Source organism: Culex pipiens, chromosome 2, assembly GCF_016801865.2.
Source record: "Culex pipiens pallens isolate TS chromosome 2, TS_CPP_V2, whole genome shotgun sequence".
Lineage (NCBI taxonomy): Eukaryota > Metazoa > Arthropoda > Insecta > Diptera > Culicidae > Culex > Culex pipiens.
The window spans coordinates 222,486,190-222,514,025 of NC_068938.1; the positions used below are offsets into that span (position 1 = coordinate 222,486,190).

General features: G+C 38.5%; 1 protein-coding gene and 1 long non-coding RNA gene across 4 annotated transcripts in view; both read right to left on the reverse strand.

Annotated features, from left to right (window-relative positions):
• Positions 1–7,620: 7,620 nt before the first annotated feature.
• LOC120423915 (uncharacterized) lies at positions 7,621–9,128 on the reverse strand. The gene is made up of 3 exons (XR_005606296.2): positions 8,446–9,128; positions 8,274–8,359; positions 7,621–7,960 (listed from the first exon to the last, which is right to left on the reverse strand). It is a non-coding gene; the product is annotated as an uncharacterized LOC120423915 (long non-coding RNA).
• A 3,923-nt stretch (positions 9,129–13,051) lies between these two features.
• The window catches only part of LOC120423881 (echinoderm microtubule-associated protein-like 2), a 33,050-nt gene continuing 18,265 nt past the window's right edge, over positions 13,052–27,836 (reverse strand). For 2 of the 3 annotated variants that reach the window (XM_039587843.2, XM_039587842.2), the window contains exons 3-7: positions 18,929–19,174; positions 14,896–16,844; positions 13,765–13,852; positions 13,478–13,704; positions 13,052–13,412 (exon numbers count right to left, since the gene is read on the reverse strand). In XM_039587843.2, the coding sequence (XP_039443777.1) occupies positions 13,287–13,412; positions 13,478–13,704; positions 13,765–13,852; positions 14,896–16,844; positions 18,929–19,174 (2,636 nt within the window). In that variant the 3' untranslated portion in view covers positions 13,052–13,286. Of the gene's footprint in view, positions 13,413–13,477; positions 13,705–13,764; positions 13,853–14,895; positions 16,845–18,928; positions 19,175–19,269; positions 19,756–27,836 lie in introns of those variants that run through there. The other variant, XM_039587844.2, reaches the window with a different exon arrangement.

The window sequence follows — 27,836 nt, forward strand, 5'->3', positions numbered from 1 at the left end:
AAATCAATAGGTAAGAGTGGCGATTAGATGTTTATGTTTCTTGTATATCACGAATTAAAAAAAAAATATTACGATGTGATACGGATTTTTTTCATCCGGAATCCATTTTTTAAGAAATATATAATTTATTAAAACGTGATTGAGAATGTTAATTGGAGGGAATTTTTCATATGTTTGGAAGGCGAATTCATTCTCATTGTCATATTCGTAGTTATTTTCTAGAAGTAACAGTCAATAATAAAAATAATCAGATATTTAGAAATTCAACAATACAAATATTCTAAAAATAAAAACAAAAGTTAAATGCAAAAATTTAGAACTTCAGAAATTTGAGAATACAAATACACATTTAAAAAAATATCCATTTTTCAAATCTGCAATTTAGAAAAAAACAGATACACCAAATTCAATATTCCAAAATTAAAAAAAAAAATACAGAGAAACCTCTCTTTATTTTTGAAAGCTTCAAAGGCGTTTTTTAGATCTGAACCTTCAACCTACAAATTGCTTTTAAAAGATTGCAAAAATGTTGCGTCGTTCCAGAGAAATTTACAAATTAAAAAAACGTAACGCATCGCATAAAAAGAGAAAAAAAAATAAAGAAAAAAAAATCTAGGGTTACAAAAACTCATGACTTGAAAATGTTAAGAAATCAAAAGCAGAAATTTAAACAATCAGAAATTTAGAAATAACAATAAAATTCAATGTTTAAAAAAAATCGAAAATTTCAAAAGAAGAGAATTTATGAATTAAAAAATTTAAGAATTTAAGAATTTAAGAATTTAAGAATTGGGTACTAAAGCCCTATGTCAATTTTTATGTACAACGATAAAAAACACGATTAAAAACAATTTCTGATCACTTTTTTTTTCATTTTAATGCAATTTTTTTTTTTGACAAGACAACATTTTTTCGATGGATCAACTATGGTCCCCTTGGAACGAGCTGTCAAGTAGGAACTTTTCTGTCAAGAAGGACCGCGAGGTTAATTTTTCAAAATTGATTTAAAAATCCATTTTAAACTCTTTGTGGTCGTACAAAGGGTCATTGTACTCAGAAAAATAAGCTTTATCGCTGTAAACAATAATATCAGCAATCTAAGCTTCATTTTAGGACCCAATTTAAGAATTTAAGAATTTAAGAATTTAAGAATTTAAGAATTTAAGAATATAAAGATTTAACAAAGGGTCATTGTACTCAGAAAAATAAGCTTTATCGCTGTAAACAATAATATCAGCAAACTAAGCTTCATTTTAGGACCCAATTTAAGAATTTAAGAATTTAGGGATTTAAGAATTTAAGAATTTAATATTCCATTTTTAAGTATTATTTTCTACTCCCTGATTTTTTGATATATTTTTTGAGGATGCAGTTAAAATTTCTATAGCCTTTTTATTTTTTTAAATCGATCATGAATTGCAGAAAGCAATACACTTGTGTTTTATGATTATAATGTGGAATTGTCTCAGATTATGTTTTAATTTGTCAGCTTCTCAGTAAATCGGTGTTCTAGTTTCCAAAAATTTACTTTTTGAAACAATTGTATTTTTCAGCTAAAATTGGTATAGAACGGTTAACAAATGTATTTGAAATCTTTTCAAATCCTTTCTAAAATTACTAAAAAAAATATTGAATTCCTCAGCATTTTTGTAAATGTAAAGCAGTCATCAAATGACCATTTTGAAAAGTGTTTCAGTTTATATTCGCTAAATCCTGATCTACAATGGCAAATCGCAGAATGTTGCGTTTGAAAACTTGGTGATTGTAGATAAGGTGCTATGGAAAAAGTACATTGGTTTTGTTTTTGAAACAACATGCACAGATACAAATCTTATGAGCAAATCCGTAAAATTTATGTTGACGACATCTCTCAAATCATATACCGATGCCTCTGTGCTCTTGTACTAGATAACTGATTTTCCTAGAGAGCACAGTGGTATAGATAAAACGTTGTCGATTTAGAAAAAAATGCATCTAAATCCAGAAAATTGTAAACGATTTTGTTCGAAAAATTTCAGCGATTTCGAAAACAACAAATGTTTTTGAGCTATTTTACGGATTCGCTTACAAGAATTCTATCCGTGTGTACAAACAATGTTCCATTTAAGTTTAAGATTCTTTTTTCAATTATTTCTGTGTTTTTTTACATTTGAAATAAAAATATTTTTCTTCCAAAATTTCTGGGGGGGCACAATGTATGCGCTGCCCCCTCAGCCAAATTTTAGGGGGGGCAAAAAGTACCGTGCCCCCCCAGAGTCGGCGCCCCTGATGATCACAGTACATCCGAGTTACCCCGAAAATGTATAGCAAAAATTAAAGCGGCCAGGCCTACTGCGTTGCATTAACCGCAGAGACAGATTCTTTGAACGGATCATCAGGACAGGAAGGATGCGTGGACATACCGTACCGTGTGTAAGTGTAAATTTGGCAGATAACAATATTCAGGGGCAGGGGGGGAGGGGGAGGAGGGGGAGGAGGAGGAAATGTGGATAGGAGAAAAGGAAGGTGGGAATTGGATAATATGGATATATCATTATATAAAATAAGGGAATAAAATCATCTATCAAATAATGATAGATAAAATGGATAGATCTCACCAAGTCAAGATTCAACACCTCCGGCAGGGTTTGGACTTATCATCAAATGCCACTTGAATCGTAATTCTTCTAAGACTTCTGGACTTGAACAGGACTACAGTAAAGAAGCGGGCAGCAACAATCAAGGTTTCAGTTCTTCCAGCAGCAATCCTGGTACAGCTCGACCGGCAGTAAAGGAATAAGACGCCGCAAGTTGGTACTTCTCACCACACGATGCATTTAATATGCTACTGCTGGCCGGAACAGGAGCATGATGACCACTTCATAAAGTGCTCCAACTGTTGCTGATCCTGCCTTCTTTTTCGTGTAATCGTTACCCCTATGAAGAGCATCAAGCCAACGGAAAGTTGAATTCTGGGTTTTGATATTCCACTGACATTACCTCAATCGCTACCACCATTAAAATTGTACAGGAACTCCAGTTTAAAAAATTGAAATCGAACCTTAACAATTTTGTTTTTATTTATAACTTATTTATATCAGGTCCTTTTAAGTGCTGTGACCTGGTTAGGACCGAGGATCGGTCACAGGACACTCCATACTTCGAGATTATGTAACTGACGAGGGTTACTTGGTTCAAGCGAGTCTTGCAGGTCTTGAACTTGGCGATGTATACTCGGAGAAAATGCGCCACAGCTCAATGTACGGAGTTTCCACCGAAGAGGCGAACTCTGCTTTTCTCTTGATGACGTGCACCTCCACAGCATCCAGGTTGTGCGATTCCTCGAGGTTCTTCTGGACATATTCCGGTGAAGCCTCTGACAACGACGCAGAGTTGCCGGTCGCTTCGTTTCTCGTGATATAGAACTCAACTTTGTGGGTGGGTGGAGCCGCGCGGTTTCAAAACGGTCCTCGGAGATTCACAGCATGTTGATCCCAAACGGAGTCAGCTTGTAACTTGGCTTGGTTGTGCACGACACCATTACACATCCGGAAAAAATCCGATTATTTTTATTTCACTTTTTATGTACTTTTAATTTTTTGTATATGTTTCAGCCACGAAATATTCTATCTGAACTGGTTCTGCCAGAATCCTGCTAGAAAGATGGAACATTTCCGCTAGAATTCTGTAAGAATATCCAGCGGTTAGAGCTCTGCTAGAATGCGAAACAGAAATTACAATCTAGATTCGATTACCCGAAGGCCTCGAAACAATTCCAGTGTTTTTTTATAGGTCCTATAAACCAAATTTACAAATTTTTCTTTTTGTGTTTTTGAATACCCCTGACTCAAGGCGGTTCTAAAAACACTCAAAATGCAAAAAATGAAAATTTGGTTTATAGAACCTTTACAAAAAAAAACTCTAGAATTTCGCTTCAGATAATCATTAGATAATTAGTTGTCTTATTGTTGATGGTCGAGCTTAAGGATGACCCACATACTACTACTACTAAACTAACATGCTCTCGTCACAAATGAACAATCAATTACAATTACTACTCTGAAAAGATTTATAATTTTTAAATACAAGATGGCGCCCAAAATGGCGATAACATATATTGAGAAAATGCTTTTTGCAATTTAAAAGGCAATCAAATATTAAAATTTGACAAAAATGGGGTCGCAGAACTCAAATATGATGTTTGAAGTAATAATAAAAAATATATTTTTTCTGATCGTGATTCAATTATCCGAAGTCCCATACAAACCTTCGGGTAATCGAGGTAATAGAGCATCGATCATATAACTCAAGTCATATTTGGATTTATCTCTTGATGTTGTATAAACTTAAAAAAAACTAAAAAATGTTTCATTACTGATCGTTGCGTAGTTAAAGAAACAACCTTCTTCTTCAGTAGTCGAAATAAGAATGTTTTATTTAGTTATCCAGCCTTGTTACATTTCCTGGCATGCTCCAACAATGTCAACATCAATTCTAGATTATTTTTTTTAAGGTCCTATAAGCTTTCATATGTTTACAAGACCTATTAAAAATTCTCTTGAATTCAAAACAACCAGTGCGCCATTGATTTTTGAAAAAGTAAGCGAGCTAGTAAGCGAGAATTTATTTTTTCCCTTCGACAATAGCTTGCTTTGAATTGTAATTGTAATTGATTGTTTATTTGTGACGAGAGCCTGTTAGTTTACAACTTTTTATCAGGTTAAGGAGGTAACTTTAAGATAGAAAACGGAGATAAATAAACCAACCAAATGGTTCCAAATAAAGCTAAAAATCCAAGTTAGATGCGGAAGGCTTAAACTAGTTGTTTAACACAGCTTTTAAACGAAAATAGGGTTGTTTTTGTCTTTGCCTCGATCGGCAATCCGTTCCAGCAAGTGGCTCCGTACACCAGTACACTTTTCCCACTAGAAGTAGTGTGTCTGGGGATGATGAAACAGCGCGCTCGTTCCAGTTGTCCTCGCTGCACGTGCTGCTGGATGTACTCGGGAAGGCTGCCGTGGTACGCTTGCCGCATGAAGCAGCAGATCCTTAGGCGTTGATTGGACGGCAAATCCACTCCCAGGATGTTGTCGCGAACAGCCGCTGTTGTGTCTCGTCGTCGGAGGCCGTAGACGAACCGTACGGTCGACTTGAAGCAGCGATGCAGCTGTCCTTTCAGTGCACCTGACAGGCCCGGAGTGTAGATGATATCGCCGTAGGAGAAGATCGGCATCACCACCGCCTGCACCAACTTGAGTCTAGTCTGCGTTGACAGTACCGAGCCGAACCGGCGGAAAGTTCGTAGCACATTGTACGTTTTCATCACCACATCGTTCACTTGAGGCTTCCACGTCAGGTTCCGATCCAATTTGAGCCCAAGGTTGACTACGGTCTCCGACAGCGGAACAGTTTGTCCACAGAAGGTGATGTTTGTTTGTGGTTCGACGATCCCGGTCTTGCAAAAAACGATCGCCTGGGTTTTTTTCGGGTTGGGCGCAAGCCAGTTTGCGTCTGCCCAGCGCGCTATCGCCTCAAGATCTTCGTTGATGGCCCGTACAAGTGTGTCGACATCAGCAGATGGACCGGAAGTGTAAACTTGTAGGTCATCGGCGTAAAGATGGTAGCTGCATTTTAGGGTCGATGGGAGGCTGTTTATGTATAAGCTAAACAGCAACGCGCTGAGGCAGGAACCCTGCGGTGTGCCGTCGGGGACATCGCGCTCTCCTGACAATGTGTCTGCGAGCCGAACCGATTGTTTCCTTCGCGCAAGGAAGGACGATATCAGATCGCACGCCGCTCGAGAGAATCGGAATTCGCTTTGCAGCTTCGTTCTTAATTTTTGGTGCTTAACGCAATTGAACGCGAGGGAGAAATCCACGAGAACCATTACGGTGCAGCGACCGTTGTCAAGATTCTCGTACAGGTCGTGGGTTACCTTGGCTAGTGCGGTGGTTGTGCTGTGTCCTTTCCGATAACCAGATTGTTGTCCAGCCAACAGAGGAGCGTTGGGGTTGTCGAGGTGTTCAGCGATCTGCGACAGCAATATTTTCTCCAACACTTTTGAAACCGCTGGCAGAACGCTGATCGGCCGGAAGTCCTTCGGCTGGGCTGGGTTCGACTGCTTCGGAATGGGGGTGATGATGGCCTTTTTCCAGCACTCCGGGAACACTTTGGTCATTATAATTTCGTTGAACAGATGCGTAAGGATGGGAAGCACAAATGGACACAACAGCTTGATGAAAGAAATCGGGATATCGTCCGGGCCGGTAGCGTTTGTCTGGATTTCGTAGATTTTCCGACAGATTTCTTCGCCGGATGTGGCTCGAAAAGTGAATTCATCTGCACCGTGGTCGATTTCTGTTCTGTGTGCGGGTTCGGCTGGATTCTCTTGGCGTGCTCCTAGCAGCTGACGATGACCGTCACTGAAGAACTTGTTCAGTTCGTCGGCGTCAGTTCCTTCGGTAGCTTGGTTCTTCTTGGCGTTGTTGTGAATACCTTCTCTCCGCAGATTACACCACAATGTTTTAGCTGGCAGGTTGGCGTCGAAATGTTGATCAGCGTAGCGTTTCTTGGCGGCAAAGATGAGGGAGTTCGCACGATCACGTTTCTGGATGTAGTCTTGCCACTGGTTATCACCTCTGACTCGGTTGGGGTTACGGGAGTAGAGCGCAAACGCCAGGTCTCGCAGTGCCACAGCTTGCTTGATGGTCTCGGAGATCCAGGGGGTTCGTTTATCGCGAACAACGATGGTTCGCTCTGGGGCGTGCTGCTGCAGCAGATCCGTTAGTACGCCGTTCAGCAGAACTGCTTTCGCGGACGTGTCCTCGGCTTCGAGGATAGGTTGGAGATTTCTGGCTTGAAAGTCCATTTGCAGCCGCATCGGGTCGATGGCACGTAGGTTACGAGTGCGCACAGTCTGCGGGGCAGATCGCGGCATCCTGAAGTTCGAAAGCAGGTACACAACCTCGTGGTCCGAGATAGCATTGCCGGTGCAGGTCTTCGATTTGATCACCGATCCGGGAGAGTCGGTTATCAACAAGTCGATAGTGGTTGATGTGGTCTCGGTGATTCGTGTCGGTCCGGTTGAGAGGACTGTGAGGTTGAATGCGGCGTTGATCCGGGACCCTAACCCAGTCTAACCCAGTCACGAAATATTCTAGCAGAGCTGGTTCTGCCAGAATCCTGCTAGAACGGTGGAACATTTCTGCTAGAATGCTGTAAGAATATCCAGCTCTGTGAGAACTCTGGGAACTCGCGTCCTTACAAAGTCTATTTCCGGAGTTTTTTTTTTAAAAAAAAAAAAAGGTCCAATACACCAAATTTGCAGTTTTTGCTTTTTGGGAGTTTTTGAAACCGCCTTGAGTCAGGGGTTTTAAAAACAACCAAAAAGCAAAAACTGAAATTTTGGTTTATTGGAACTTTTTAAAAATATACTCCAGATTTTAGCGAGATCCCAAAATCGACCCATTTCCCCTACTATCTCGGACGAATTTGGTTTGACGGCGCCAAAAAGATAAGCTTTCCCATTCTTTTCGCCGCAAGACGAGTGCGCATCGTGACGCAGAAAAGGTGGACAAGATAAACCAGCAAAGTAGGCCACGCGCGCGCGTCGCAGGAAACTTTCGGCATTACGTAATTGGATTTTTTTAATTCATCAAAGCGTTTATTTTTTTAAATTTTTATGTTTTCAAAAATTACCTACCGCGCCTTCGGCGCCCTCCGCCATCTCGAATTGCGGTCCGCGCGCTTCCCTCGTGTTTTTGATTCCCAACTCGTTTCGGAAAAGAGATGATTCGTCCGACAAAATCCCGCCATTTGCCTTCAACACGTGTTCGGTGAGTGTGATGACGCCCCGTCCCGCTCGCACGGCCGAAACCTGTTTCGTTCACACACACATTTCAGTGCGCCCCTCTCGCTCTCGCACTCATTCTGCCTGGGCTGGGTGTGGAATTCACCGGGAAGAAGAGCACGCTGCTGCTGCCTGGAAGAAAAAGAGCGCGGGGAAAGCGTTACAAAACTGCTAACCTACTTTGATGGGGTGAGACGCGCGGTGCGGCGCGACGGCGGCGCTTCTTTTTTTTTCGGGATGATGATGGTTGCTAGGGTTCAATGCTCCTCGGTTGGTTGATTGGATCGAAGCAACCAGCTTGTTTTTTTGTAAGGGTGGTCAGTTAAGAAGTGGGTTTGATTTCATGCCCGCACGGCAGCGCGGTCAATGGATTGGCTCTTATGTTTTATCATCATTTTGAGAGGGATTAGATAACGCGCGCAGAAGAATCGGGAACGATGCTTACTTTTCATATGCTCCCGGAAGTGGCAGCTCGTCCTCACTCTCTCCCTCCTTTGTCATCGCCTACTCCGTCGTCGCCATCGTCATTTTCTGGAAGGTGAAGCAAGAGAAAGATGGCTGAGTAAACAATCGCGATGCGGCAGTTTTGAGGTTAGGTTTGCCTCGTCGGAGCTTACCTGTTGGCTTCATGGCGAGGATTTTCCCACCGGAAACGCGTTCCGCCAGCCGACCGGTCCTGGCGATCTCTCACAGTATACTCCTGTGATTTGAGCACGATTTCTAACACATCAAGCCACAAGAATATACTGCGAAAGAGTGGCACCATTTTGAAGAGAGCTGCTCCTGGTCACGCCGACATTTTTTCTTTTCCGCCTCACGACGAGAAAAAGCACGTTTTTTTTTTTGCTTTCCTCCCTTTTCGTCAGAACCGCTTCCCTGGCCAGATTCACACACGCTCCCCACGAAAAACCGACACAGAATCACGCTCCCGCGAGGTCACTTCCGGCGTCGACGCCGGCAAAAGTCGCGCACCACCGCCTGCTACGCCCGAAGAAAAAACCACGCCAAGCGCGCGCGCTTCGTCCGCACTTCCGGCCACTTTCGTCCGCATCGCCCCGTAACTTACCACACGCGCGCCAAATTTCACCGAAAAATTCACCCCGACCAAATCCCGGCTCGGCCCGCGAATCAAAATAAAATCGAAGGAAATTTCCATTTCTTCACGCGGAGAACCCGAAAAAAAGCCTTTTCTTGAATGAAAAACGCGCACACCACGGCGGCGGAGAAGGACGAAGAACACGATCGGAATCGCGGCAAGCACCGACCACCGACGAAAGCAAAATGAGGCTGGTGGTGAGAGAGAGAGTGCGGGTTCGTCGGCGAAGAGGGCAAAAGGTGCGGGCTTTCGGGAGAGAGAAGGGAGAAAAGTACGAGAGAGTGAGCGAAGGGTTGCCTGCGGTGATGTTTTGGGGTGTGGTACAGACTTTGTGACATTGTTTACAAAGTTTTACGGAAATGTGTTGTTTAGAATTTTGGTACAGGTTTATTGGAGCGAAAATCAACGTTCAAAAGCAAGATTTCATTAAACAACAACAAAATGTGGCTTTTGAAGGCGAAAGAACAACATTATACCAAGAAATAAAAAAATTAGATTGAATTCGAATAACAGTTTGCACGGCTTGAAAGCATCATATTTAGTATATTATAATTTAGAATGCTTATTGTTATAAATGCTCTCAATTTTGTTTGTAATATCAGCAATTTCTATAAAATTGTTAATTGATAAAAAGAAGGAAATATGTATTCATTTATTTATTTTTTCGCCTAATACAATCATGATTATTGTAACATTGCTTCATAAAAATATCAGAACTAGGTCAAATTTGATACAAAATATTTCAAAACAAATGAAACTTATCTAACGAGATTCTCTTAATAAAATTCACCGTTAAAAACATATATTGCTCTAATAATTATGTTCACAAAATCTGCAGTGAAATTGCACACCTTAAATTCGAAAATCATCATCTACAGACAAATCTCCACCATTTTGCCAGCACTGCCTCAAAAACGAGAGAGAATTGATGACGTCAGATCCGGCCGCGGGTTCAAGAAAATTCAAGCAAGTGGGTGACGCTAGCGCCGTCTGGTGGTGGGGTTGTGGAAACACGTGGTCAAGTAGAAGTGGTGGAGGATTGGCGGGGTGGAGAGGGATTTCGAAATGACGGTTTGCTCCAAAATTTGAACAATATTTTGTCTGAAATAACGTACATTGACTGTGTAATAATAGCCCTAAAACAGACTAGTTCATACAGAAGCGTGCGTTGATTTTGACAGCGAATGAAAAGAGGTGCGTGTTTATGTTTAATGTAAGGTACGCACTTCGGAAGTAATCGGTCAAGAAAAATTTCAAATGGGCAGCAGCGGTAGCGAAAGCAAGTCAGAGAGGGTGAAGAAAAGCCCCAAGAAAACATTCCCTCTCTTTTGTTCTGCCGTTCGTAAAGCTGTTTCTTGACCCCTTTCCTTCTGGTCTGCGTACTAGCCTTTAAGCGGTATACGCACTTCGGAAGGAACCGGTCAAGAAAAAAATCAAATGGGCAGCAGCGGCAGCGCAAGCAAGTCAGAGAGGGTGAAGAAAAGCCCCAAGAAATCGCTCCCTCTCCTTTGTTCTGCTGTTCGTGAAGCTATTTCTTGACCCCTTTCCTTCCGATCTGCATACTAGCCTTTACGTAGTGGACAGTTGAGAGTGAACGTTCGGCGCAGAAGTGTGATTGAGTTCAGCTGGAATCGATTGGCGGAATCCGGATCAGGGCACAACGGAAATGGACATGAGGTTAGTGGGTGGTTGTGTCGCTAAGGCTTCATCTATAAAGTACGGCACGCTAAAATCAACCAAAAAACCTTCCCCCCCTCCTCCTCCTCCCTCCAGCTAGAGCGGTAACACATTTCTGCTAGAATTCTTTAAAACGCATAAATTTTAAATTTAAAGAAAACCATTCATATTTGGCTTGCCACATTACAAAAACACCACAAAAGTAAAGAAGCAGAATATTCTTTGTAGAAAAGAAATCATTGAAAATCCCATTATTCTAAAACTTAAATTTTACCCTTTAAAATTTTTTTGGGCTTTCACAAAATAAATGAAACACAAAAAACAAAAAAAAAACAAAAAATTACACCACTATCAAAATATTTTTATGTTATAATAAAATCTCAAAACAATTTTTTTTCGAAAAAAATATATTGAAAAAAAAATAAATCAAGACTGACATTTTAAATGGGCGTAATATTCATTGTTTGGCCCTTTTAAAATGTTAGTCTTGATTTATTTATTTTCAAAATATTTTTTTCGAAAAGATCGGAAAATTTTACGAATGTTTCATGTATTAACATTGAAAATCGGACCATTATTTGCTGAGATATCGACATTAGAAAATGGTGGGTTGTTTTGGTGAGACTTAGAAAACTTCAATTTTCGTGTTTCTTTTTCTTAAAGCGGCTGTATCTCAGCAACCCGAGGTCCAATCTTCAATGTCTCTTAGACAATTTTATAGCAAATTTTCTGAACTTTAAAAAAGAAAAATTTTAGAAATGGTCGCTCATGGTCACTATTTTTAAAAATCAAAAAACTGTAAATATTTTGCTAAAATCAAACTTTCGGTGGCTATATCTTGAAAACGAAGCCCTTTATCAAAAAAATTGTAGAGTAGTTTTCGATTGCAAATTCAATTTTGCATTAAAAAATAACTTCAAATTTGTTTTTGCATGAAATTTGGATTTTTTTACAAAAATCACTATTTTTCAAAAATTTATAACTTGGCGGCAGATTTTTTGACCATGTTTCTCGATAGCTCCAAAGTTGCGGATTTTTGTCCCCTAAAACATATCAAAAAATCTCGAAAATCAAAAAATACCTATTTTGGGAAATTGAGTTTTAGTAAAATAAAAGTTGATTAAAAAAAGTCCTCAACAATACCTACAACTTTGCCGAAGACACCAAATTGATCAGAAAATTCACTCAAAAGTTACAGCTGTTTGAATATTTACATACCATTTTTGTATGGACAGCAGCCAAAATTGTATGGAGACTTGTATGGGTGAACCAATGACACAAAATAGCTTATTTGGTCACAGGGAAGGCCCCCACAAAGTTTGAGTAGAGAATTGCTCATGTATTACGAGCGATTTTATAGGAAATTTTCTCATCTCCTTAACCAAAAAAAACCTAATCAGGTAAAAGAGTCACATTATTAACAAAAAAAAATCAGCTTTCGCTGGTTATAACTGCAAAACGGTACACAAAATTGAAAATTATGTTTTCGGCTTTTTTTCAAAGTTTAAGAAAATTATGATCAAAAAAATGGTAACACTGCCAAATCAATTTTCCCACTGAGAATTTTGGCTCGAGCCTCGAGTCAATCTGGCTCGAGATCGATCCTGAATCGAGTTGAGGCTCAAGCTAAAATTTTCAGTGGGTTGTCTAACTTGTGCCATAACTCAACAGATGGCATTTTTGTCATAGAATGTATTTTGGTGTGAAAGGTCCAATTAAAAAAAAAATTAGTAATATTTTAGAGTGTCATTTTTTTCTGAAGAGTTTTACTCTACTTGTTCAAAACACCAAATTAGTTAACAAAACCGTTCTCTAGATAAAATTGTATGGAGACTTGTATGGACGAACTAATGCTGGAAAATGACTTGTTTGGTCATAGAAAAAGTAGAAAAAAATCATCCAATGTTTCACAGAATTGTTTCTAAGAAGCCTTCGGATATTCGAACTTGGGATAATCGAAACTTCGGAGAAACGATTCTGAGCTTTATTTCGAAAATTTAAAATATACCACAATCAAAAATAACGATTGTCTAAAAAGATTTAAGTTGCCTCAAATAAACAAACAACAAAAATCATGGAATTTTGGAATTTTTCAGTTAGTTTCGAATGAAAATTATCATACCAATTTAAATTTCACCACATTTCCCCTGAACTAAAACTGATTTTGTACTGGAAAGACGGGGGGTTCTTCAAAAATAAACTAGCTAAAACAGCATTTTGATTTCATAATATATTGCAGTCGAATAAAAAATGTTTAATAATTTATAATTGCTGCGCTCAAATGCATCTCGACACTTACAGTAAACCGTTTTCAAACTATATCACTTAGTAAAAAGAAGAATAGTAAAGTGTGTGTGTTTAAAGTGTTGTTCGTGTATGTATTTGAGTGGCTATATTTATTTGCAATCTACTAAGTTCTGACTTATTTTATTTTTTTGTTCATTCTCCGAATACAAAGTACCTAATAAAGTAGAGTAGATAATAAATAAAGTGGTGTATTGTGTCTGTTCTTTTTTGTCTTTTCTGTGTGTCTGTATTTGTGTAATTTAAATACTAATGTAACAATTAGTAAACTGCACAAAACTTGCATCTGTTTCTTTTGTTCTTGGCCAATATTGTTGTTCTCATCACGTGCATTCATGCATTCATCCATATTTCTCGTTCGCTCAAACCACGCTCGTTGTTTCAAACCACGCGCCACTGCAGCACGCTGGTGTCCATTCCGCCGGCGGACAGCAACCGCACTCCGTCGTGCATAAACTTGACCGACGTCACGTGACTGCTGTGGCCTCGGTACGCATGCGACAGTGACTAAAAACAATAAGTTTAAAAAAAGTTAAAACATGCTTCATGATCACATTTGAAATTGAAATTACCTTCGGCTGGGACGCCGGATAGCTAAACAGCCGGATCTTGCCGGTATCGTCGGCGGTGACCAGAAACTGCTCCTCGCCGTCCTTGCACACGCTATTGATGTCCGTGCCGTCAAAGTTTTCCGGCCAGATGCCGACCGTTTCGAAGCTTACGGTGCAGGACTGGGTGGCCCACTCGAGGTTGCGAACCGTGCCGTGGGTCGTGATTTGGCGGCAGAGCGTCGGATTCCCTGGAAGCGGTACGGAACTTGGATATTGAAGACATTTTGATAATGTTGAAAGGGTCTTACAGTAGAGAAGCTCGTAGTCTCCGGAGTTTGTCCGTAGGACGGTGCTGTCCTTGGACCAGTCGATGTGCGAAATAAAGCTCGAATGACCCTGGAAAATAAAATTGGGATTAGTAAATGTAATTTTTTTGAACGTCAGAATAAATTTGGTTTGAATTTGCCTTAATTTTGTAATTTTGGCAAATTTAGTCAATTTTTACATTTTGACAATTTTGTCAATTTTAACAATTTTGACAATTTTGTCAATTTTGTCAATTTTGTCAATTTTGTCAATTTTGTCAATTTTGTCAATTTTGTCAATTTTGTCAATTTTGTAAATTTTGTCAATTTTGTCAATATTGTCAATTTTGTCAATTTTGTCAATTTTGACAATTTTGTCAATTTTGACAATTTTGTCAATTTTGCCAATTTTGACAATTTTGTAAATTTTGTCAATTTTGTCAATTTTGTCAATTTTGACAATTTTGACAATTTAGACAATTTTGACAATTTTGACAATTTTGTCAATTTTGACAATTTTGTCAATTTTGACAATTTTGTCAATTTTGTCAATTTTGTCAATTTTGTCAATTTTGACAGTTTTGACAGTTTTGACAATTTTGTCAATTTTGTCAATTTTGTCAGTTTTGTCAATTTTGTCAATTTTGTAAATTTTGTAAATTTTGTAAATTTTGTAAATTTTGTAAATTTTGTAAATTTTGTAAATTTTGTAAATTTTGTAAATTTTGTAAATTTTGTAAATTTTGTAAATTTTGTAAATTTTGTAAATTTTGTAAATTTTGTAAATTTTGTCAATTTTGTCAATTTTGTCAATTTTGTCAATTTTGACAATTTTGTCAATTTTGTCAATTTTGTCAATTTTGTCAATTTTGTCAATTTTGTCAATTTTGTCAATTTTGTCAATTTTGTCAATTTTGTCAATTTTGTCAATTTTGACAATTTTGTCAATTTTGACAATTTTGACAATTTTGACAGTTTTGACAGTTTTGACAATTTTGTCAATTTTGACAATTTTGTCAATTTTGACAATTTTGACAATTTTGACAATTTTGACAATTTTGACAGTTTTGACAGTTTTGACAATTTTGCGTTTGATTTCTTGCTGGAAACCTCTGGGAAAATGATTCAACTCACCGTGCACTTTCCAATCTTGGAGAAGCGATGAGCGGCCTTCGTACACTGGTAAATGTACACGCAGCTATCCTTCGATCCCAACGCGAGCAGGTTCCCGTCCGGGGAGAACTTGATCGTTTGGATCACATCTTGTCCGTCCTGGTACACGGCCAGCAGTTCCCGGGTGACCGTGTCAAACACCATCCACCGGCCACCAACGCCGCTGACGATGATCGTGTCACCACTGTTGGAGAACTGAACCGACTGGATGGGTTCTCCGATGTCCTTGCTCCAGACCACCGAGTGGGAAAGGGAGTCCCACAGCTGCAGAAGACGATCGCGACCTCCGGTGACGAACTGGGCGACCTGCGGGTGTGACGCCAGCGACCACAGGATGTCCGTGTGACCCAACACCATTGGGACCAATCCGAGGGTAAAGTCACCGGAAAGGATGCAGTTCTTGGTCGTTCCGATCAGCAGTTGCGATCCTTTACCTTGCGCCACGACACGAACCGCCCCAAAGTGCGGCTCGACTAGCTGTTCAGCCTTCATGCGCATCGATTCGTCCAGAAGGACCAGCCGGCCGTCTTTGCCACCGGACACGAATCCACCATTGCGCAGCGAACAGATCGAGAAGATCGATCCCTCGTGGATCTTTTTCAAGAATCGACTAATCACGTTCGTTCCTCGCGACCATATCGCTATGTTACCGCTCGAGTCTCCTGTTACGATATCTCCAGCCGGTGTGAACGTGATCGCCGTGACGTACTTCGGCTTTTCCCGGTTCTCAAACACGCCCATCCGCTTGTAGAGCATTCCGTTCTGATCGAGCGACCAGAACGCGATGTGATTCTTGCCGATCGTGATGATCTGACCCTTGTCCAGCGGGTGGAACTCCACCGCAACGATCGTGTCCACCGAACACTTGGTCTCGGTGATCCTCCGCCCGTTCTCCTTCTTCTGCCAGTCCCAAATCGAGATGATCTTGTCCGGTGAGTCGTCGATCGCCGCCAGGATCGTTCCACTGTCCGCTCGGCTGAACGACAAGCAGTTGATCGCGCCCGTAAAGTCTCCCATCCCAATCACGTTCAACGTGGCCAACGAAACCGAGTTCCAAACCCGAATGTGCGGCAACGTATCATGCCCGTCGTGGCCTCCACACTGCCCAGTAGCCACGAGCAGCTTGTTCGGATGAACCGCCAAACTCTTTACGTCGTCCGTGTGACCCACGTAGTGCCGTTGACTCTGCTCGTCCATGTTGTACAAGATCACCACTGCGGCTACAAAGTACACCATCTCCCCAGTCGGCAACTGGTGCAGATTCGAGCGACAGTCCTTCCCACGGTATCCGTACACCCAGTCCAACCTTAACCGCTTGTTCGGCGCCGGCTGAACCTTCGTCGTTTCGTACGAACTAATTTGAGCTTCTGGAATGTGCAACACAACCGGACGGCCACTAATGTACAACTTCAAATAGTCATCGTCCTCCTTCTTCTGCACAAAGGCATGCGATCCTCCCTTCCCCGTCCCGTTGTGACCGCCCAAGCTGCTGTTCAGATTCAGCAACGACTTGGTCGAAAACCTCGAAATACTATTCCCACTGGCACTGCTGACCGGCGTCCCCGGCGATCCACTCACGAAATCCCCCGTCGAACTCCACCGCTTACCCATCCCGGTCACCCCGTTCGTCCCGCCACCTCCTCCGTTAACCCCAATCGAGCCCACGACGGAAGCGGACAGATTCTGCAAGTTTGGCTGGCGGGGTGAGGGCGACGGTGCCGGCGAGATCGAGTGGCTGCTCATCGAATCCGAGTGGAGCGAACCGTTCGAGTGGTGGATCGCCTTCTGGGCCAGGCTGCTGGCTTTGGCGGTGCCGTGCGAGGAGGACGAGGACATGGCGCTGCGCGAGGGGGAGCTGGTCACGCGGGATGGGACGCGGCCGAAGCGCTTCTCGTCCACGCTGGAGTTTACTGGAAGGGGAGGAGAGAGAAAGAGGAAATTATTATGAGTTTTATTTTACGAAAAAAAATGAATGGCATCGAAACCCTTTTCTTCTAAAAATGTTCTGAAGGTCATTTGAGTTCTTAGAAATCTATTACAACAATTCCATGTCAAACCAGCAGGATTCAGACCGAAATTGCTCCGATTTGGCATACAGCACCATGCGTCTCCACCGAAATTTACTGAGTATTCATTTCGATGGAGAAGCATGGTACTTTTAGTTCGATTAATATACTGAATTCTGATTTTTTTTTCTTGATTCGATTATCCGCAGATTTGATTATCCGAATTTAAATTAAACCAAGGCCTTCTGATAATCAAGTATTGACTGTACTATATCCGAACAAATGTGCCAACTTTTCAGCTCTAATGCGTCATGGAAGTTTTTATTTTAGTCGATTTAATAAGACAGTAATTTTTGGAATGTTTTGAAAAACACTCAAAAAATGTATTAACAACTCTTGAAAGTAAAATTGAATGTGCATACAAAACTATAGTTTCAATGAAATTTTGATGAGGTCATCGTTTTAAGGATATTTTTCAAAGAAACTTTTTTTTTTATTTTTAAAACTTGTCTTCATTTGTATGCTTTTAGTTTTTATTTTTCCCGTATTTAACGGAAAACTTTACTTATCTTGTTTTATATTTTTCTTGTTATATTTTTAGTATTTTAATATGTATTTAGGCTGGTACAAATATTTTTAAAATCGGGCCGAAAAATCAGGGTCAGATTTTTTTTTCTTCAAAAAACTTCAAAATGAAATCAATTTAAAATGCATTTCGTTAAGTTTAAAAACATGTTTAGTCTGTTTGGGTTTATTCAAAAATCTTTTGAATTTAATTTTTTTTTCGATGTGCAACTTTTTTTTTGCTTTTTTTTTGTTTTCGTCAAACTTTACATTTTTTGAAAACTAATGATTGTAAAACAACTAAACAAGTGTAAAATGTATTTCAAAACACTTGTTTCATTCAAATGTCGAGACCATGGTCTGTTATTTATTTATTTTTTTGGCAAAATCGCATAAAACAAATCACAAGTTGAAAACCTTAGAATTTTCTAAAAATTTAAGAGTTCTTCTTTCCAATGCTTTTTTAAGATCAAAAATTGGTTGAAAAAATGAGGGGTTTGGTTGTGAAGGATTTTTTTTTGTCAATTTTTCCGACTTAATTACTGAGTCGTCCATAGATTTCTTCATAAAATTTGTTGTCTGTCTACACAAAACTGGAATTTGGTACGAATTGCATGTTTTGCTTTAACTAAAATACTAGATTTGATTCTGAAACTTTGTTTAAATAAAACAATACACTTAAAAAATAAGCAAAACAAATTTGTAAATAGAGCTGAACTTCAACGCTTCTGTTTCATTTTGTCACTATAAGAAAAACAATTCCAACTTGAGTTCACCAAAAAATATTTTTATGTAAATGCTAAACTAAGTTTTTTTTTGGCTCAATTATCCGAAAATATCTTAATTAATAAAATCATTGCTGCATTGTTTTTTTTTTTAATTGAACATTAAAATATATAACATCAAAAAGGGATCTCGATTTAAAAAATCAAGCGAATTCCTAGATATTTAAAGATTCTTTGAAAGAATTTGAATAACTGTTATCATATTTGTGTGATGTTTAATAAAAACAGTAAGGTGAGGAAGGCAAAAAGATGTTAATAGTACAATTTAAAAAAAAGTTGTTTAGCCTTTCGTTATCATTACAGACTGATTGTTTTTGTTCTCTCTCAGAATCGAAATAACGAATGCTTCCATTTCTGTATTTTTTTTTGTGTTTGCTGTTAGTTTTCTATTTTTAGTTTAGTTTTTTTAATTTGTTTAGTTTTTTTTTGCGATGGCATAATTTTGTTTCATCATTTTAAAATATAAACGCCTAATATTTGAGGTTTCGGAAAAGTCGAAAAAATAGTAGGGAATTCAAAACTGGGATTTGAATGGCCACCCTGAACCTACAAAGTATAACGTCAAAACACCATGCGTCCCCACAATCATCCCCTAAACACAGAACCTACCAACCCTTCCAGCCTACTAGATCTACTTACACCTCGTGATGGTATTCCGCGAAAAGCGGAAACTTTTGCTCGACATGACGGAGCTGTTGTGCGACGAGCTGTTCTCCAGCGTGGACTTGCCGCTGTCGTAGCTGTTGTCGAGCGTGCTGAGCCGCCGGAGGACGTCCGCCAGCGTCGACTTGAGGCACACGATTTCATCCTTCTGCTCGAGCACTATCCGCTCCAGATCGTTGACCCGCTCCACCAGGCTGGCCTTTTCCGTTTCGAGCATTTCCTCTGAAAGAGAGAGGAAATAATCACATTTAGATTTTTTTTGTGTATCGCAATTTTATTGATTGGTGCAATTAAAACTAGCTAGAAACTCTCATTACGCCATCCTTTCTGGATATCGTGAACGTCCTTCAAAGGGTTGCTGGTTTCCGCCGGTACGTCTGGCGTGGCCTCCTTCGATGCCACGCCACCAAGACCGGCGTCCTTCTCCGCAGTCGTCTTGGATTCGGAGACAGACATTTTTCCTCATCCGCAAGCGACTACTTGGATGGATCTCGCGAGGATTCACAATGCATAACTACTCGATTGGATTTCGTTGTTATGTTGTCTAGCAAACTAAACTTAACAAACCGATTAATTAACACCCAAAGTTACATCAAAACCGGGGAATGTAGCGGAATTTAACTCGCTAAAACAGGGTAGAACACAACAACAACAGCTACAAAACACCCACGTAAGGGGGGACACTACCAACCCAAAACGTTCGACCAACTGACTGACTGATAGCGATATTATGACAGTTGTCGTGGAACCAGCCGGAACAATTCCAATTTCATTGGTGCGCAAGCGTGGCCATCGGTAGTACGTAGTAGGCTTTGACAGTCAATGCTGGGGCACAACAACCGCGCGCGTAGTCGGAACTAAATCATAGCAGGCCACCCCGTCAGTATCGGAATTTGCGTGCGTAAATGAACGTGTGTTGTTTTCTGTTTTAGCGTTTTAGTGTTTGTTATCTTGGTTCCGATATCGTTTTGCTTTGCTTTGGTTATCGCAAACACCACTGACCGACCCCGCTTACATCACCGCCCCCGCGGGCTTCAGTTGTAGTAGGTACCATCCCGCGCAAAGGTTTGTTATCTTCTGCGGCGTGGAGGCAACCTTTAAACGGTTTTTGCAAAGTGTTGTATCGCCGGACAGTCGGCTTTGTTTGTTTGAACACTGCGGGATCTGCTGAGCTTAGGCCACTTGAGTTGTGGCTTGGAACGTACATATGTTATGGCATTCTTTTTGAAACTGATATCATGTTGCAGGAATTTGACCGATATCACCAACTGAAATCGGTAGTGAGTAATGGAGATTTTTATGAGAAATCTCGTACATTTCTGTAATTTAATAATCTGTTGTAAACTGTCTGTGAAAAAAGGACGACAATTGATCATCTTTGATGATCTCGCAATGCTCAACAGAAGAAAATTATGCGAGAAAATTTGTAGTTTATGAAACAAGTCGCAAAACAGTAGTTTCTTCAACAAGTTACAAAAATAAGTTATTTTCTAAAATGAGATTTATCGAGTTGGATAAATACGATGAGTGCTTGTTTTTTTTGTTGGATATGCAGTTAACGAATCCGCTCTATAGAGGGTATGACGGATGTTATGGTTTTCGCCAAGCTAAAGTTATCCAAGTTAATAATTTAAAAAAAAAACAGTGATTTTTGGAAAGAACAAAAATCCCTTAACTAAACCCAAAAATTGAGAAAATTTTTCTTTGATTTTCTTTTTTGGACATTGTAGATCCGACCTCTGGTTGCTGTAATATGGCTATTAGGATGTAACAAAATTGACTTTTTGGCGGGCATTCAGGGGTTTGTTCCGGTGGGCATACTGAGCCCAAATATGAGCTTGATTGGACATAACAGGAGCTGGCGCTCCACCCTTCAATTTTAAATGGGATTTAACCCGTAAAAATACTTTTTTTCAAAAATGTCTATTTTTGAGGCACTTTGCCAACAATGCGTTTACCAAAAACATAACTGGCAAAAAAGATATGCGTCGCACCTCACGACGCCCGAGACGCCATTTGATTTTGCCGGGGCCGATTTTTCGAAAAAATGCCAAACTTTGAAGGTCTGTATCGAGCTCCAGGGTGCTCCAACTTCAATGTTATGGCGTTGTTCGTTGGCGCATTGTTGGCCAAAGGCCTCAAAAATAGACATTTTTGAAAAAAAAGTATGTTTACGGGTTAAATCCCATTTAGAATTGAAGGGCGGAGCGCCAGCTCCTGTTACGTCCAATCAAGCTCATATTTGGGATTTGGGCTCATAATGCCCACCGGAACAAACCAATGAATGCCCTCCAAAAAGTCAATTTTGTTACATTCAAATGGCCATGCAAAAAAAAAATTACATAAACATAATTTTTAAATGTGCTGTTTAGCTCTTAGTATTCAATCGAAGATATCTCGGAAACCATTGATTTGAATTTCAGTTTGAAATTTTCTCAACGTTTCGACAATTTTCTGGTTTTTTTCAAATCACGACTTACTTTTCAAAAGGGCTTGGATTAATTTTTTGTCATATCTCAGCAACAAAAGTTCTTATGAACAAAGTCTTTAAACGAAAATTTTAGAGAATTTTCCCAGCTTTTCAAATATATTTTTTATCAAAGATTGAAGAAGATAGACAGTAAAAAAATAAAAAAGAGTTAGTTTTTCACATGAAACTGACTTTAACTCGAAAGTGGTGCATTTCTGGAGATTTGTGTTAAAAAGGTCCACATAATGTATTTTTTATTTTATGGGTTTTAAAATCGCCTTAAGGGAGCGTTCTTTTATTACGCAACGCAAAAAAAACATAATTTGAGACCCCCTCCCTCCCCCTCGTAACATATTTTTTATACAAATCAAAAAAAAAAATAATAATAATGGAGTGCAACACAGCTTCCGAATACCCTCCCCCCCCCGGGGAAGTGGATGTTAGTGATAGAGACCGGCCAATCGATTGTCGGAGAAGCAGTCGATTGGGCGGTCTCTATCACTCAAGTATCGGACTAACATTCCCATCCACTTCCCCGTGACCCTACCACTGGTCGTGGCCGGCGCCGGTATTGATCAGCATGATTGGGGCCTTTGAGAAGTTGCGAAGCGAGGAAAGATAGCACCCACTCATCTTCTACGGCTCGTGGATGTAACTTCTGGAGGTCCTGGTCAATAACGGAGTAGCAACTGCGGATGGGCACCTTTAATTTGAGACCCCCTCCCTCCCCCTCGTAACATATTTTTTTTATACAAATCAAAAAATAATAATAATGAAGTGCGACACAGCTTTCGAATCCCCTTCCTCAACTGCGTTGCGCAATAAAAGAACTCTTCCTAAGTCAGGAGTATTTGAAAACACTCAAAAAGTAATAAATTTCGGTCATTCTTTTTTTTGTATTTTCAGCAATTCCCCACGAAAACAGGATGAGTCGAAAAAAAAAGTTCTCCGATCGGGCTCAAATTTTTTCTGGGGGATCCTTGGCCGAAATAATTAGACCCGTATTTTTTTTGTTTGGCCATTAGGGTGACCTACGCCGTGTTAGGGTGGTTCGAAAAATGGCAATTTTCGTCGATTTTCGCAAAAACCACTTTAAAAAAAAAAGTCATATCTCCGCGCCATTTCATCCGATTTTAGCTGTCCTAGACGCAAAAGAAAGGTGATTAGTTTGGCTATTTGGGAAAAATAGTAAGAAGTTTCAAAAATCTAGTTTAACGTTTGAAAAGGTTGAATGAAAACATAAAATGATGTTTTGAAGGTCTGAAAATATTTTTATCGGATTCCTCGGAAAATTTCACTTAACATATCAAAAAATGGTTAAGTTATGTTTTCGATACTCTGAGATACGTTTTTTTGAAAATAAAAACTGGGTTTTTCGACGCGCCACGCGCAAAAATGGGAAAATGACGAAAACGGGAAAAATCGACTTTTTTCACTATAACTGCGATAACTTTAAAATTTCAGCGATGACCTATACGTGTTAAAATACCAAAATTTTCGTAATTCGTAAAAAGACGCAACTTTTGGTACCATAACATCTATAGGTCATCACTGACATTTTAAAATTCTCGCAGTTTTAGTGAAAAAGTAGATATTTTCCCGTTTTCGTCATTTTCCCTTTTTGCGCGTGGCGCGTCGAAAAATCCAGTTTTTATTTTCAAAAAATCGTATCTCAGAGTATCGAAAACATTACTTCACCATTTTTTGATATGTTATGTGAAGTTTTCCGATGAATCCTGTAACAATATTTTCAGACATAGGCTCTTTGGTCCCAAGACCTTCAAAACAGCATTTTAAGTTTTCATACGACATTTTCAAATGTTAAGCTAGATTTTTGAAACTTCTTACTATTTTTCCCAAATAGCCAAACTAATCACCTTTCTTTTGCGTCTAGGCCAGCTAAAATCGGATGAAATGGCGCGGAGATATGACTTTTTGAAAAAGTGGTTTCTGCGAAAATTGACGAAATTTGCCATTTTTCGAACCACCCTAACACGGCGTAGGTCACCCTAATGGCCAAACAAAAAAAATACGGGTCTAATTATTTCGGCCAAGGATCTCCCAGAAAAAATTTGAGCTCGATCGGAGAACTTTTTTTTTCGAATGATGTTGTTTTCGTGGGGAATTGCTGTTTTTTAATCCGACTGAAACTTGTATGGTGCTTCCGGTATGCCAAAAGAAACCATTTTGCATCATTAGTTTGTCCATATAATTTTCCTTACAAATTTGGTAGCTGTCCATACAAAAATGATGCATAAAAATTCAAAAATATGTAACTTTTGTGAGAATTTTTTGATCGATTTGGTGTCTTCGGCAAAGTTTCAGGTATGGATAAGAACTGCACTTGAAAAAATGATACACGGTAATTTTTTTTTTAAACTTTTTGTCACTAAAACTTGATTTGCAAAAAACACTATTTTAATTTTTTTTGATATGTTTTAGGGGACATCAAATGCCAACTATTCAGAAATTTTCAGGGAGTTCAAAAAATCTTTGACTGAGTTATGTATTTTTGAATCAATACCAGGGTTGTTACGGACGGCGCGGATCGCGCGGATGGCGCGTTTCGCGCGGATAGCGCGGATCTGGCGCGGAATTGCTGGCTAATTTTGTTCAGGCGCGGATTTCGCGCGGATGCCAATTTTGATAAATAAATTAATTGAGAGAGATAGAATTTCTTTCAAGTTATTAAGAAAAATATTGTCAGGAATTACGATAATTTGTTTTTTCCTTTGAGTGCAAGAAATTCATATTTTTTATTAATTGAATTTTCTTCTGAAAATGTTTGTTTGTATTTTCTTAATACGAAACGTGGAAAAATGAAGATGAAGATTATGTAGAAATTATTTTTTATATGTTTCTTGTCATTTCTTAACATCTCCGGCTCTGAATATTTCATTTCTTTTAAGTTTTGAGTAATGATTTTTAACCTTATTTATTTTTAATTTTATACTGAATTTATTAAATTTTTAACGTTGTAAATCAAATATAACAAACTTTTCCCGAAGATATAGAAATTAGAATGTGTAACAAAAACTATTTTTGGGGCTTGTTCTGGTGGGCGCCAAATATGAGCTTGATTGAACGTAACAGAAGCTGACCTCCAATTTAAAATTTTAGATGGAATTTAATCGTAGAAATATTATTTTTTTTTCAAGATTTTAACATTCTTGGCGAAAATAAAAAGATCAGAACATTCCAAATTCAAAGCTTCTGAAATTCAAACAATCGAAACTTTTTTTGTTTTAATAGTTTTTAGGCCGTTGCAATTATTTTTTGAAGTTTATGTCCCTCAACTCTGACCAAAGTCGAGGGGGGAGGCAAAAAAAAAAATGGAAAATAAAAATTGAATTTACGAGCCACGATTTGAACATTTGAATGAAAAAAGTGTTTAAAAATGCATTATACACCTGTCCAGTTGTTTTGCAATCATTAGTTTCCAAAATACCTAAGTATTGACAAACATGCAGAAAAATGCGTTTTAGATTGTTTTTAGTTGCTTTGACTTTTATTTTCATTAAAATTTTGAAGTTCTTTCGATTTTAACAAAAAAAAATCAAAATACATATTAATTTTTGTTCGAAATTTCTAAAATTTTAATTTAAAAATCTGAAATTTCTAAATTCAAAATTTTAGAAATCTGAAACTCAAAATACCAAAAATTTGAAGATTAAAAAAATCAAAATTAAAAAGTTGAAATTTAAAAACTAAAAAATAACAAATTCAAAACAATATAGAAAACAACAAAAAAAAATCTAATTTTAGTATTCTTAAGCTTTTAATTAAATTCTTAAATTCTTGAATGCCACAATTTTTGAAGTCATTTTTTTCTGTTAGAGATTTTGAAATGATGAGAAGACAATATTTTAAATATCGGAAATTAAATTTCTTTCGTAGTGAAATTTTAGCGAGGATTCTGGATTGAAAACTGTATAACAGTTCGTACACCTGTCCAGTTGTTTTGCAATCATTAGTTTCCAAAATACCTAAGTATTGACAAACATGCAGAAAAATGCGTTTTAGATTGTTTTTAGTTGCTTTGACTTTTATTTTCATTAAAATTTTGAAGTTCTTTCGATTTTAACAAAAAAAAATCAAAATACATATTAATTTTTGTTCGAAATTTCTAAAATTTTAATTTAAAAATCTGAAATTTCTAAATTCAAAATTTTAGAAATCTGAAACTCAAAATACCAAAAATTTGAAGATTAAAAAAATCAAAATTAAAAAGTTGAAATTTAAAAACTAAAAAATAACAAATTCAAAACAATATAGAAAACAACAAAAAAAAATCTAATTTTAGTATTCTTAAGCTTTTAATAAAATTCTTAAATTCTTGAATGCCACAATTTTTGAAGTCATTTTTTCTGTTAGAGATTTTGAAATGATGAGAAGACAATATTTTAAATATCGGAAATTAAATTTCTTTCGTAGTGAAATTTTAGCGAGGATTCTGGATTGAAAACTGTATAACAGTTCGTAGATTTTGAATTTTTAGACTATCGAAATTTAAAATTTTATCAACTTATAATTTTAGATTTAGATTTATTTTTGAGCTTATATTTTTGAAGTTAAATTTTTAAGTTTTTAAATATTGTATTTTCTATTTTGAAGATTTTTTCATGACCTTTGCTTCGACCGTCTCTTTAGGTATTTTTAAAAATGGATTTATTGTTTTCATTCTTTTGGAGCTTTTAAACATAAAACGAGTTTTTTTTATCAAATACTTTCTGTATTAGTTTTTCCTCATTAAAAAATAAAATTTCTTTAATGTTGATCGCGATATTTTTTTATATGGCGCGGATTTCGCGCGGTTTCGGAATTTAGGTCGGCGCGGATTTGGCGCGGATTTTTTTTCGACTCTCCCGTAACAACCCTGCAATACTGTTTTTTTTCAAAAAAAAAACGAAATATTGGTCGCAAAAAATCTTGATAAGGTGCACCGTTTCCAGGTTAAAGCCATTTTAAGGTCACTTTTTTGAAAATAGTCACAGTTTTTCATTTTTTTTAATTAGTTTGCCCATTTTTGAAAGGCTGAGAAAATTCTTTATATTTTGCTATTTTGAACTTTGTCGATACGACCCTTAATTGCTGAGATAGTGCTATGCAAAGGTTTAAAAACAGGAAAATTGTTGTTTTTTCTAAGTCTCACCCAAACAACCCACGATTTTCTAACGTCGATATCACAGCAACTTATGGTCCGATTTACCATGTTAAAATATGAAACATTCGTGAAATTTTCCGATCTTTTCGAAAACATTATTTTCAATTTTTTTAAATCAAGATTAACGTTTCAAATTGCCCCATTGGGGCATCCATAAAGTACGTTCAAACTTTTTGGAATTTTCCGAATCTGCCATACTAATAAAACTGTTTTGTATGGAACGTGAACATTTGCATTGTTGTTTCAATTTTTCTTTAAATGTTTTAAGTATCACAAATATTACAAGCAAACAGTGATCTACCATCTACTTGAAATTCAATTCACCTCACTTTGAATCCTCTTTGGTCACACTTCAGCCAAGCTAAATCCATATGTCTACAGCATCCAGTCCACGAGCAAACTAGAATAGACCAAGTCACGTCACCCTCGAAACGTTCAATTGTCTTCCAATTGAGTGAATTGTGTGATCCGCTTTGTCCATCTCGCAAGACCGTCGTCCGCGCCGGAACAACGACGGCCGACGATGAGCCCCTTGGCCAAATTAGTAAGCCCGGATAATTGACGTTTGAGCTCGCGCTCGCGCCTCTTTTCGGTCAAAAGCCATTCAAACACCCCCACCCTCACTCTCTCATAGGGGAAAAAATAGTGTGCCACCTCACATGACTCTTGCTCGCCAGCGGTGCCTGACCGACGACCGAATCTTCGAAACTTCAAGCAAACGGATTTTTGGCACGTTTCGGCGCGGGGGAGAATTGGAAAGCAAATATTTGCCAGTTGGCCAATCCCATCCACATCCACGAACAAAACCCCGAAGCAAGCAACCAAACCGGCAATGACTCCTACGATTTGGACTTGAAATTTTATGTCTTTGACTCTTTGCACGCCACTGCCGCCGCCGAAATGGAGTCGATCGGAGTTGGCTCTGGATCATCATCCGGGGGGTGATGGCCATGACTTTTTGTGACGATGGGGGACACAAAATATGACCAGCAGGCCATGATTAAGGTTAAGGAGGGGCGTCGTATTTTTTTCTTCTTTTAAATGGCAAATGTAAATCTTTTTATTGTGAGCACAGTGCCCCAAATATGGACAGTTGATTATTTATACCCAAGTGACCACCAAAAAAGAGATCTTTACCTACTTTTTAGTGCGCGCTAATAAAAACAGACGAATTTTCATTGAATGAAACCGTTTCGAAGCGCGGCTTCGGTGCGACATGAATTGAATTGTCCACGGGCTCCGGGAAAAAA